At 46.2% G+C, this 12,538-nt stretch overlaps 1 protein-coding gene across 5 annotated transcripts in view; it reads left to right on the forward strand.

The window, feature by feature from the left end:
• The first annotated feature begins 209 nt into the window (after positions 1-209).
• The window catches only part of CRHR2 (corticotropin releasing hormone receptor 2), a 129,388-nt gene continuing 117,059 nt past the window's right edge, over positions 210-12,538 (forward strand). For 2 of the 5 annotated variants that reach the window (XM_052693689.1, XM_052693688.1), the window contains exons 1-2: positions 218-310; positions 10,037-10,130. In XM_052693689.1, the coding sequence (XP_052549649.1) occupies positions 245-310; positions 10,037-10,130 (160 nt within the window). In that variant the 5' untranslated portion in view covers positions 218-244. Of the gene's footprint in view, positions 311-2,579; positions 2,744-10,036; positions 10,131-10,658; positions 10,812-12,538 lie in introns of those variants that run through there. The other 3 variants (XM_052693684.1, XM_052693686.1, XM_052693687.1) reach the window with 3 other exon arrangements.

Below are 12,538 nucleotides of genomic sequence, written 5' to 3' on the forward strand. Positions count from 1 at the left end.
GGCGGAGGGCGGGCTCGGCTCCCCCGCCAGGCTCCCTCCCTCCCTCCGGGGGTTTGCCCTGGGACGCGGCGGCGGCACCGGGGCCGGCTGCGGGGCGGCGGTGAGGGGCGGCAGCGGGGCGGAGGGGGGGGGGGGGGTTGCGGCAGAGATGCCAGCGCAGGGGCAGCGCGGCTGAGCGGGCAGCGCCGGCCCCGGGCAGCCCCCCCCGCAGCCCGGGCAGCCCCCCGCAACCCCCGCCGGCCCCATGGCGGGACGGGCACCGCAGCGCAGCCTTCCGGCGGCGGCCACCGCCGCGCTCCTTCTCCTGCCCGTAAGTGCCACGGCCGGGGAGGGGGTGGGGAAGCGCGGGGCGGGAGGGAGAGCGGGAGGCGCCCCGCGCCCCGCCGGGAGCCCGCGCGGTCAGCTCCGCGGCTCCCGCCCGGTCCCTCAACGCCGGAACGCGCCGGTGTCCCCGCGGCCGCCGAGCCCCGGGTCCCCGCTGAGCTCCCGGGCCGTGCCGTGGCTCTCCTCGCTTTCCCCTTGTCCGTGAAGGAGTTTCGTGCCGCAGCTCGGCGGCTCGCCGTGCCGTGCTTGCTCTCAACACGTGCTCCGCTCCCATCGCCTTCTCAACGCGGTCGCTCGATCCATGCATCTGCCCAAGCGTTTGCTCCAACTTTCTCTTGAGTAGAACATCAGAGAGATCTTTCCTTCTGATCTTTCTCCATCACCGTCCCTGGGATGAGGTCGGCCGGTTTGGGTTCAACCTAAAAAACCAACATTTCCAACCCACGCTGCCCGGTCTGGCTGTCCGTGTGTGAGGTGTGCAGGAGACATTGATCTGCCTCCTAATTCATGACGGCTGCTCGCATAACATAAAAGCAGCAGATTTCTGGCTTTCGTCCTCCTACCTGTGCTTTCCCTTATTTCTTTCCATCGGTACAGAACAATACTTCAGTTCCTACACAGACAGGAGGACTCCTTGCCATGAGTTTATCAGAAGTACCAAGGTGCCCAGTGCTGCCAAACTCATTCTTTGCTGCTGAATAAAAAACGCCCTGTGTTTCCCCTGCAGATCTAATCTATGGGCACGGCTTTTTTCTTCAGTTTCCTGTAGCTTTGCATTGGAATTGTTTGTGTAAATTTGGGTGGCTGACTTGTTTCTTTAGTCGCCCTGAAAGAAAGGAAAAAAAAACAACCCATTAGGAGTCACATCACAGTGCCAAGGGTCTGTAAGAGGTGTTTATTCAGAGATGAATGCTTACTTTGGGTATACTCAGTATATAGATGGAGGAGCTTGTTGGGATGGAGCCTTCTTAGGCTTGTAAGTCCCTGTTTAACTTGAGAACCTTTCAGAGCTGACAGGAAGTCAATGGCCCCATTCACTTAGGTGGATTTGGGCAAAGGCATGGGATTAAGTACTGAAGGAAGATGAAGTCTTCACAGCAGCTGAGCACTGTGTTTTATGGGGACTGTAGGTATGAAACAAGGCAGCTTTCTAGCACGGAATTGGATCTGCCACGTGAAAATGCCGGTGCAAATGGGCTGTCAGATTTCACAGGGCCAGTTGGGGGGAAGGACTTGCTCAGGCTCTGAGATTTACGTTCACTTGAAGGGTTTCTGCACATATGATACACTGGAAAATGCTAGTACTTGGATGTGAAAACAAACAAACAAGCAAACCAGGAAGCAAAAGTGAATGATTCTTTTGGCATTCTGACATAGAGCCCTTGCTGAGCTCATGTGGTTTAGAGGAGGGGGCACGGAGAGAATGGCTGAAGATGGTTGATGGTAGTTTTGCCATGAAATGTTTCAGTGATTCTCATACTTACGTTCTTCACTATGAGAGTGGTGAGGTGCTGGAACAGCTGCCCAGAGAGGTTGTGGATGCCCCGTCTATCCCTGGAGGTGTTCAAGGCCAGGTTGGATGGGGCCCTGGGCAGCCTGGTCTGGTATTGAATGTGGAGGTTGGTGGCCCTGCATGTGGCAGGGGGTTGGAGATTCATGATCCTTGGGATGCCATCTAACCCTGGCTATTCTGTGATTCTGTGATACTTGCCCTTAGCTTGAGGGAAAGCAGACTTTAGCTTTCATTCGTTAAGACATCTGCTTGTATTACTGTTCTGCCAGGAGCAGCAGAGGTATAACCATCTTCTAATTCTGTGTCTTCATTTTACAAACTAGAGCTCAGCTGTACCTGCCTGCTGAAGCTGATGAAGAAGGACAGGGCAAAGCAAGGACCATCAGGTCCACACTTCTTGAGTTTCAAGGTTGTTACCTCTGCTGGTACATTAAGATTGCCAGGACAGCCATTCAGTCTTCAGGCTGGATGCCCAAGCGTGGCTTGTGCCCATACTCCTAAACTCCTTTAGCCTCTAAAATGGGGAAGCTGTGCCCAAACTGCGTATTGAGATCAGTCCGCGGAGCAGCCTAACTCACAGGTCATTCCCGGGAACTGTTTGAGATACTGCTAGATTGCTTGGGGCAAAAAACGTGGCCAGGAACCATTCTAAAAATTTAACAGTGTAAATGATTAAGTGCTTAAAACAGACCTTTGGACTGTTTGATTTATTAGCTCCGACGGTGCGTGCTTTACTCCCATTGCTCAGAGCTCTCACTGAGTGCCCGAGGGAGGCATTTTCCTCTAAGCAAACTCTTCATTGCTTTGAGCTCAGCGATCAGCTTTCTTTCTGCTGGAGATTACTGTGGGATCCTGCTGGTGATGGGATGAGCTGAGAGATTCACAATGAAAGCACCAGAGCAGTGGGTAATACCAGCTTATAAAGGAACGTCTCTGTGCTTCCTTTTATTTTTGTTTCGCTCATTAAGTTATTAAAAACGTGTTAAAAAAAAACATTGCTATTAGAAAAATATATATATAGCTATGGCTTTTTGAAAAATGAACCTGCTTTTTCTTTTTTAATCCTGTGGGGGAAATGAGTAAATGCAGGTGGTAGAAGCACACTAACCACTGCTGAATTTGATCATGTTTAGCTTATGGTGCTTTCAGGTTTGCAGCACGAGACATAGAAGGAGGCTTTGCGGAAAGCTGCTTCGCTTCAGTGTAAAACTGTATCCAGTAAATGACACTTCAGTAATTCACATCTTCCTCTACAAATCTCAATCCTGTAAACATCTTTCTTTTGCCCTGTACCACTTGTGATCTCAGGTGTTGACTGTTCCCACGTGAAGTGCAAACGTAAATTCTCAGATGTGAGGCTGGAGCTCTGCGGTGGCCCCGTGGCACCTCCTTGCCCCCTCTCCACATATGCAGTGCTACGTGCCAAGGCCTTGCAGATGCATCCTCTTTGCCTCCTCAGCTTTCTATTCCTAACAGCCAGCCTTGACAACTAAACACTCGCTGCTGCTTTGCTTTATCAACCTGTTTCTTTGTATGGAATTACTTTTTCCCCCCAGCTAATCCTTTTCTTTGTATCTGAATAGCTATGAAAATGGCTATATTTGGTTGAGCTGGCAAGCGTTCGGCGCAGAGCTTTAAGCATTTTACTTTTTTTTTCTCTGAAGAGTTTGGTAAACTTTGCTGCAGCCTTTATTCCAGGGGAAGGCAAGTAGGAACTAGTCGTTTAGCACTGAGAGTCAGCCTGTGAGAGCCGTCCTTCAGATCAATGGCTGCTTGAATTCCATCGACTGCATCCCAGCGTAGAAGAACTGCACTCTTTGTTGCGGAGCAGTGGGGATGAGTGTTGGGTGCTCACTGCAATGGTCTCTGACATACAGCACGTCCTGCTTTTGGAAGCACTGATCAGTTCCCAGTGTAAGATCGTTTAGATCAGCTCTCGCAGGCCTGCTTGCCTGCAGCATCCCAACAAAGGCCGTTTGGGAAGGGCTGTGTAGTGACAGCAGCATTCTGAGAAAGCTACTTGGCAGAGACAGGCTGTGACATCCTGTCCTGACCTCCAGTTCACGAGTACCTCGTAGCTGGGCAAGGCTGGGGACGTGCTGCCCATGCACACCTTGTTCTGACAAGACTCATACCCACAGCTCTACTGTGGATCTGGATGGGTGGAGGACTTGGAAGCCGACCTTTGGGAACAAGCAAATAAATGGCGTCTGTTTGTACGGAAAGGTGGCATGTTTTCTCTAAATAAGGAAAGGAAATCCCTTAGGTTTGTCAAGAGATGAAAAATATTTCTTCAACAGAGCTGTAAGAAAGTGAAAGGAATTGAAGTTCTACAAAGTTTTTACATAATACTGGATGAATAATTATCCACTTTGGGATGTGTATGCCGGGAAAGTAAATAGTGAGTAATGCCAGTGGAGATTAAAATACATTAGCTGTCCTTGCTACAATGCTAAAGCCTTGCCCTAGTAATAGTAGCTGAAGTAGCCAGAGGACTGGAAGGGATCCACCTGCCCGTGAGAGCTTTGGGATAATTTCTCTTGCTGTTACTCAAGTCCCTGGGACATTGGAGGCTTTGTGATGCTGATATCTGGGTGCTGCCTTAGCTTTGGGGGGTTCTGTCATCTCCCAGGGGTGCCTTTTCCAGTGGGAAGTTGTGGGAGGAAGGAGGGAAGGAGGTGAAAGTGAATTAAAGGAAGCGTGTTGATGAACCTGAACAGTCTGTCTGCAGGGCTGGCAGCCAGGCTCTGCTAGCAGGCATCTCAGTGCATGGACTGAAGTATCAATTCCCTTTGAGTGGCAGTAGCAGGCTCCCACAGCCCAGCCATAGCTTGGGTTTCAGGAGTTTCATGCCAGCAGGAGCAGAGGGATGGTGTGTGAGCCAGCAGCTCTGGCAGAGCTTTGTAATGTGGACATCATAGGCACAACTGTTCAGCTTTCTCTGTTGCAGGCCCTGGAGCTGCTGTGCTGCTCCTGCAATTTCCTTGTCTTGGGAGTGAGGATGTCTGGGAGCCAGGCTGCACCTTCTGTTGTCATTTGTTTCTTTCAGAGCAGGGAGGAAGGCCAGAGTGATGGCTGGGAGACAGGACTTTGAGTAGGTGAGCTCCAAATCAGGAGTGAGGATCTTTCCTCTTCTTGCCTCTTGTCTTCTCTGCTGGGAGATCTGCAATAAAGACCACAGTGAATGTGAGAGACCCTTCATAGAGTAACAATCCCCCAGCAAGCCAATTCCACAAATACTGATGAAGGAAGGAATTAGTCGTGGTCCTAGTGTAAAGTCTTAGCATAAGGGCTGATGTGAAGCCAGAGCTATGAAAGGCTTGCTGCCCTTCCAGATACTGAACAGAATATCTACGGTTATGGGCAATGAGGAGCAAAACTCTTCAAGTGTAATGAATCTAAAAACCTGTCCTTTCTACAGTTTTATTTGAAGACAGATGTGGCCCATGATTCAAGCATTGTTTTAATCCTTTTTAATATCTCGTTGTTTTGGGAGAGATTTGGTCAGACAAACCCAGCTGATGGGTGGCTTTGAACAGTTTCCCTTTGCATGCTGTGACTCAGAAGGCACACAGTGCATGCAGTGAGTGATGTCCCCCCATCACCCTTCATCAGCAGAGCACATAGGCAGATGCTTAATGAAGTTGTAACGTCAAGTTTGGAAGACAGCAGTGCTGTTTAGTTGTCTCAGTGTAGCAGATGCTGGAGGCTTTTTAATTTATTTCTGAATTTCATTTCATGCTCAGAACTCAACGTGTCTGTGGCCGATTTATTGAACCGAGGTCACATTTCCCGTTCCTTGCAGATGCACATTCTGCTTCTCCAGACTTTCTGGAAGAACTGCAGAATACCTGCTGGGCACTAAGATCATAGAGCAGCATCTCCCAGCTCATCTGAGGATCAGTAGCTGGCAGCACAGTTTTGTGTAGCCACTGGGATTAATTTAGAGGCAGGTAGTGACAGGGGGGTGAAAGAGCTGAAGGATGACTCGAAAAGGAGGCTTTTCCTTGAAGTATGCTTGCAATCTGTCCTTCTACTGTAACCTTAGCTGGCTTAGGCTTCAGGTTGCAGATTCTTGTGAAAACTTCTATTTAGACCTTCTGTCACGAATGGAAATTATTTTTTTGGTGAAGCAGAGCCAAATGACTGCATGCAACCAAATGCTGCTGCGTTAAGCAAAGCTAAGCAACAGAATTGGGAAAGGCCTAAGATATCTTAAGCATAGGACTGAATTTTTTTTGGTTGTTCAGCAAGCAAAATATTTCCACTGTGATGGCCTTCTGGCACTGTCTTTGAGTTACCATCTCTCTTGCATACGTCTTGGGTGTAAAGGAACTGCAGGACAGGAAAGTAACCATCTTTACTACAGGAAAGTGCCATCCCCTCCTCTCCCAGGCTGTCTTCAAAGCATCTGTTTTCATTGGCAAACACTGGTGATGGCAGGAGGCCCTGTAAATCTTTACTGATGCCCATATGCCCTGGAAGCTCCCTAGCTGTATTTGAACAAGGTATGGGTTTTGTTGAGGAGTGGGATTTGCTTTGAATTTGCTGTGTTACGCTTTCCACTAATTGTATTTTCAAGGCAAAGTTAGATGCATCTGATTCCCTAAACTGAGCTTCTGTGGCATTTAATTGGGCTGCTGCTCTGGAATGCTCCTTCCCAATTCTGTTACACAGCTCTAAAAATTGCTGTGGCTTACATTCAGGTGAATACTTGATCTCATTGTAGAAATGGTGCATTTGGAGAGCTTCAGGTTGCCTTCGAGCCAGAAGGATTTCTCAACCTAATTAATTTGAATTGCCTAATGACTAATCTGTCACCACAGATCTGTACTCAGGATGAGTCTTTACGGGGTATAGATACCTACTTTAGCCTGAAACTTTATGTGGCAGTGGAGATAGAAGATGGATCTAAATCCTGACAGCTGTGGACAAAGTGTATGTTTTGTGGTTGATAACTGCAAAACTGGTATTGGAAGGCTGCTTCATCTTGCTCAGTGTGTCCAAAAGGACATGTCAGATTCATGTCTTCTCTAGCCGTGAAGAATGCTTTTACCTATCCTTTTCTATTTGGTGTCTAAAGATGATTTCTTTACTGTGAGAGTGGTGAGGTGTTGGCACAGGCTGCCCAGAGAGGTTGTGGATCCCAGTCCTTAGAGGTGTTCAAGGCCAGGTTGGATGGGGCCCTGGGCAGCCTGGTCTGGTATTAAATGAGGAGGTTGGTGGCCCTGCCTGTGGCAGGGGGTTGGAGCTTCATGATCCTTGAGGTCCCTTCCAGCCCTGGCCATTCTGAGATTCTGTGATTTAGTAGGGATTAATGCTGTTGAATGTATATATCTACAGCACACATCCCTAACAGCTTTCTCAGAAAAGTTGGCTGCTATTAGATAACTGAAATACAGCATCTGGGAGTTATTATATGAGAATGGAAGAGCAGAGTGTATGCATCTGTCCATGTTTGGCATTCACTGCCTCCCGAGCATCCCTCCCTTATCTTGACAGCAAATGTTGCACTGTTGTGTGTCATCCTCTCCCACTTCAGCTCTTTGCACTTTCCAGTCATGCTGACTTCATCCTCTGCTGCTTCTTATTATGATATAGTTAAATTTCAAGATGCTGTCCATTCCATCTCTCTGGTGATCTCATGCCTGTACTGACAGTTTTGGATCCCATTCATACCCATTTGGACTCGTTTGTGTTACGGTGACCATTTCTTTGTGTGTGAGAGAAAAAACCAACCTCTCCAGTGTGAGTGACATGAGATAAAGACCTGTAACGAATTAATTAACACTGATCATGGCCAAGGGAAAAGATCTAAGAAGATAAGCACAGGAGAGGCAGGACACTGACTGTACGTTGTTCTGCAGTCAGAACAGGTCTGCAGACCAATAGTTGGCCTCCCTGCTGAGACACTAAAAGACTCCATTTCACTTTAATTTCTGTCTCATGCATTGCTTTCGTTTGTTTGTTGATGTCCTCAGTAGAAATTAAGGTAGACATTTCAGGTTAATATGCAAGATAACACCGAACTGACTTGATGGGAAGAGGACTTGGCTGTCTTAGGAGAAATGCTGTGTGAGTAAAGTAGTCTTCTAGTAGGAATCGAGAGGCTACACCTTATTTTGCTGTTCTTTATTATTGTTGTATACTTATAAATATTTTTAAATATTAATTGTTAGGGTTTGCCTGCTTTAAATACAGGTTTTGAAAAATATCATACAGATGAAAGCTGTTTGCTGTGGTTAATGGAGAGAAAATGAAAGCAAAAGCAACATAAGAAGCAGAAGGTGCTTTTCCCTCTAGCCAAACGAACCCAAGTTGACCCTAAAGCAAATGTGACATTTAACCTTTCTCGTTCCTACGCATGCTGTGCTAAACTCGACCTCTGTCTGTTCTTTCCCGTCATCTTAGGAAGCGGACAGCTGAACATGCAGTGCATTTACAGTGCATGGAGATGTCTCAGGTTTCTTCTTTGAACTGAGCCAAGTGCTTTGGCCTGAGAGGAGGTGGAAGGGTGGAGAGATAGGAGGGACGAATTACGTCTGCTGTGTCAGCTCACGTGGCTGGTTCTGACATAGCCATAACAGAGTCTGCTTTCAGGCAGGTTGGCTTAGAGTGCTGTCCCTTCAGGATGGCAGCCCTGGCCTTTGCACATCTCCTCGTCCTGACCACCAGGCTGCAAGGCTTTGCTATGGGAAGCTGAGGTTCTAATCTTCCTGCTGGAGATCATCATATTGGTTCAAAGAGAATAAAATTTGAGAAAGGATTTTTGTTTGTTTTCCAAGACCTCCTCCTATGTAAAATAACAGCGAAGTGAGAAAGACGTAGAAGTGGTGAGAAAGGCATAGAAGTGGTACTGTACAAAGAAAAGTTCTTTCCAGACCAACACTGCTGATGAATTCTATTGTCGTGGTCATTCATTCCACTTCTTATTGAGCAGCAGGGAATTGGGTGATATAAAAAGGGCTCTGCAGTCACTTAATGCATCTGAAAGCACTGAAATATAGTGTCAGCATTCAAAGATTGTGGCTGTTTCCCTGTGTTATGTTAGTCATTCTGCATAAGTAGAAAAGCAAAAGCATTTTGTCTGTTGTCAGGGCTTCACATCCCTTCAGAAGAAGTCAGGAAGATTTTGTTTCACAGTGTGAAAATGGAGGTTTCTGTCATTGATGTGTGACTCCTGAATTTTCTCAGCACTTTTAGTGCTGCCTTTCATCAAGGGCTTTTCAAGAGCTTCTCTTGCTCCCAATTCAGCTGCACTTTGAGATGTATAATTCTATTGTCTTTTGTCCTTTGTCTGCAGAGGGTACTTCAATAATTTTAATTTTCTAGCTTGAAAATGACAACATATTTCTTGGTTTCATCTCTGCGTGTACATTTCCTAAAATCTATTTGGTGCTATTGTCCTATCTTGAACCTACAGCTTCCTTAAGTGCCACGTTGATGATGCTACTTTTACTCTTGCTAACACTTGCCCTCCGAGCAATGGATCACATCACAGGGATGCCACCTTTCCCCATGCAAGCAGTGGAAGCACTTATTTCAAGTCTTTTATCATAGAGTCATAGAATGGCTTCAGTTGGAAGGAACCTGAAGGATCATCAAGCTCCAACCCCCCCCTGCAGGGCCACCAACCTCCTAATTTAATACCAGCCCAGGCTGCCCAGGTCCCCATCCAACCTGACCTTGAACACCTCCAGGGCTGGGGCATCCACAGCCTCTCTGAGCAGCTGTTCCAGCACCTCACCCTTGCCCTTTGGTAATTCCTGCCTCTCCTTCTTGACTATGTAATGATTTTTAGCAGTCAGGTTGGCTTTTAAGTGTAGCTGATAAAAATTTAACCCATAGACTTTAATGGGATTTGATTCACTTACTCCATTGTAGGCATATACTGTTAGGAGAGCTGAACTGTGCCCTGGGCTTTGGTAAAACCATTGAGTAGCTGGCACAAGAAAAGATCCAGTGTATGTGGTTCATTTGTAGATGTCTGCCTGTAGGCAGACGAATGAAACCTGCTGTCACAAACCAAGGCAGATATAACCATAAGTTTCTCTGTCGTAAGGGACTGTTTGTACCCAAACTGATTGTGAATGGGAACTGCTGTGAAATGCTGGGGGGTTTTGTAGTCATGATGAAGAAATTCTGCCCTTTGCTGCTGCTTTACTGTTTGTTTTGTGCTGCTTCTGTCTGTTCATCCAGATAGTTCTCCACTGTGAATCTTCTGTGAACCTGCCCTTGTCTGTTCTGCTGGAAAAGTACTGTGAAGCTTTGTCAGCCCGCACCAATGTCACAGGTATTTATTTCTCTGTTTCTCAGTGGCTTCTTGTTACTGTAGGATCTGTTTTCAAAGTGTCCTTGCTCCAGGAACATCTTTCCCTGCTGAGATAAACATAGTGCTTCCAGCCTTGAAATTTCATTGGCAGCACCATACAGCGATGTGAGGTGGAGAGAAAACTTTGAATTTTGCACACCTGGAAAGAGCTTCAAGTGAAGGAATAACGACAGCTTTTTTTTTTTTTTTGGTAATTTAATCTGTTGAGTCAACACCAATAAGATCATTGAGGGGCTGTACTTCCAGTGCCTGTATCTGGACGGGTCTGGATTCAGTGTCACAGGCTGTCTGCAGTTCTCCAGGTGCCACGTGGAATAGCCAGCCTGGGCAGGCAAAGGTGGCCACAGTAGCCAAATCCTGTCCTTGTATGGCATTCACAGGTTCTCTGACCTGACTGACAGCTTATCTAAGCCAGAGATGAACCTTGGACCATTTCAGTCAGGCCGATGGATTATTTTCTGTGAAAGACATCAGTCCTTCAAATCAAAGCATGTTTAACATTTTAACTTTACAATTTCTGTTTCCTGATCGTAAATCTTCAAAGCCTGACTCTTTTCATGTTAGGAGATAAGTCTTTTCTGGTAGAAGATGGAGACAGCACTGGGACGAAGGGAAAATGGAACAGCACAGATTCTTCAGAAGGTGAATGCAGGCAGGAGGAGGGACTGAGAAGGATATGAGGAGGATTTAAGGCTTTCCTTATTCCACTTTTAAAACAGAGCAAAGCAGTGATTCGTGTGTTTGATTCTTGGCTAAAATGCATCAACACAAAAGTGGTTGATTAAGAGATGTGAAACTGAATCTGACTTTGCTTTGGAGGAGGAGAGGCGCACTGAAAGTCAGTCACTCCTCTGCAGGAGGACTGAGGGTGCATGGTGCAATGAGTGATTCTGCTGGGGGCAGATGTAGGGTTTTTTGCTGCTTTGCACTATGCTTTCCCCACACCAAATCCTCATAGAGGGAGGAACTTAAATTGTCTTGTTATTAATCATGCAGTTCTCCAGCCTAGAGAAATGACAAAGCAAATGAGGTTCAAGGAAAAAAAATTCTTTCCATATGCTATATCAGATCAGTTGTGTTTGACTTAAGGACAATAAACTGATCTAAATATTCTGATCAGACCGAAGTCTGAAAGTTGTGTTGCCTTAACTGCCTCTTCATCTGCATATAAATGGGTGCATTGACCTGTATTATGAATCCAGCCTGAGCTCTGTAACTCGTGCCTTTGTATTCCAGGGAGCAACTGCCTTGTGGCATATTCACTTGTATAACTTTTAATGACCATTTTGTGGCTGGAAACAAAGGAGAGATAAATGAGGTTTTGTGAAAGCTTCCATAACTTTGGACCTTTCTTTCAGGTGTTCTTTGACTTCTGAGTATTTTTGTAAATACTATTGTAAAACTCTCAATTAATTCATAGTGTGTGCTTTCTTTTCCATGGCTTCTACTGCAAAGAACTAAATTTTACAGCAGACTGTCTTAAAAGTTGGCAAACATTTCGCTTCTCAATTGTTGGCAAAAATTTAATTTTCTGGGTTATTTGCATCTATGAATGCAAGTATTATAATAGGATTTCAAGATAAACAAGGTAGAGAGAACCCACAGAGGTCTCTTACATCGCTCTATGATTGTAAGGTATCACCAATCAAAGAAGTAAAGCACTATCCTAGATTTAATGAGACTCGATTGCTATGTAGAGACAACCCAACATACCTTCATAGGGTGTTTATTGAATATACCTTCCTGTGACGCCTGCAGTGTGCTTCAAAACCCTATGAGCCTGCCATCTTCTTTGAGCTTGGGCTTATACAAGTAGCAAGCCCCTAAGCTGCTTCGTTTTCAGGCAGGTTGGACATAGGCCTAGGTTCAAGCACGGCTGTGAGACACACTAGTGTACGTTTTTCTTGGTGTGATCAGTGTGGTGGAGCACCAAGGTGGTGCTTCTCAACACCACAAGCTCTTCTTGTCTTACGTGACAATTGCAGGGTCTTCAGAAAGGTCTGTGCTTTTCAGCCATGAGTCTTCCCTTTAAAAATGGAGGTCTACAGCACAGAGATCTCCTCTTTCTCATCAGTGAAGTTCTTGTCAAAATTGCAGGGCATTACTGCATCCTAAAGGAAGATCTAAAAGGAGACAGAGGTATTATGCTTGTGAAATGGTTGCTTGTTTTTGTTTTTTTCCCCTAAAGGGATAAAAGAATAAAAGCTCCTATGAATAACTCTGTATTTTGATACCCAGAATTAGGTTACTGTGTGCATCTTGAACTTTGGACCCTTATGAAAGCAAGGATCTATCACAGTGAACTTTGGTGTCCTCTGCCCAGCGCTACAGATGTGCAGAATCAGCCCAGAACCATTGTCTGTATGTCT

The sequence above is a fragment of the Tympanuchus pallidicinctus genome, unplaced genomic scaffold (assembly GCF_026119805.1).
Source record: "Tympanuchus pallidicinctus isolate F22 unplaced genomic scaffold, pur_lepc_1.0 scaffold3, whole genome shotgun sequence".
Lineage (NCBI taxonomy): Eukaryota > Metazoa > Chordata > Aves > Galliformes > Phasianidae > Tympanuchus > Tympanuchus pallidicinctus.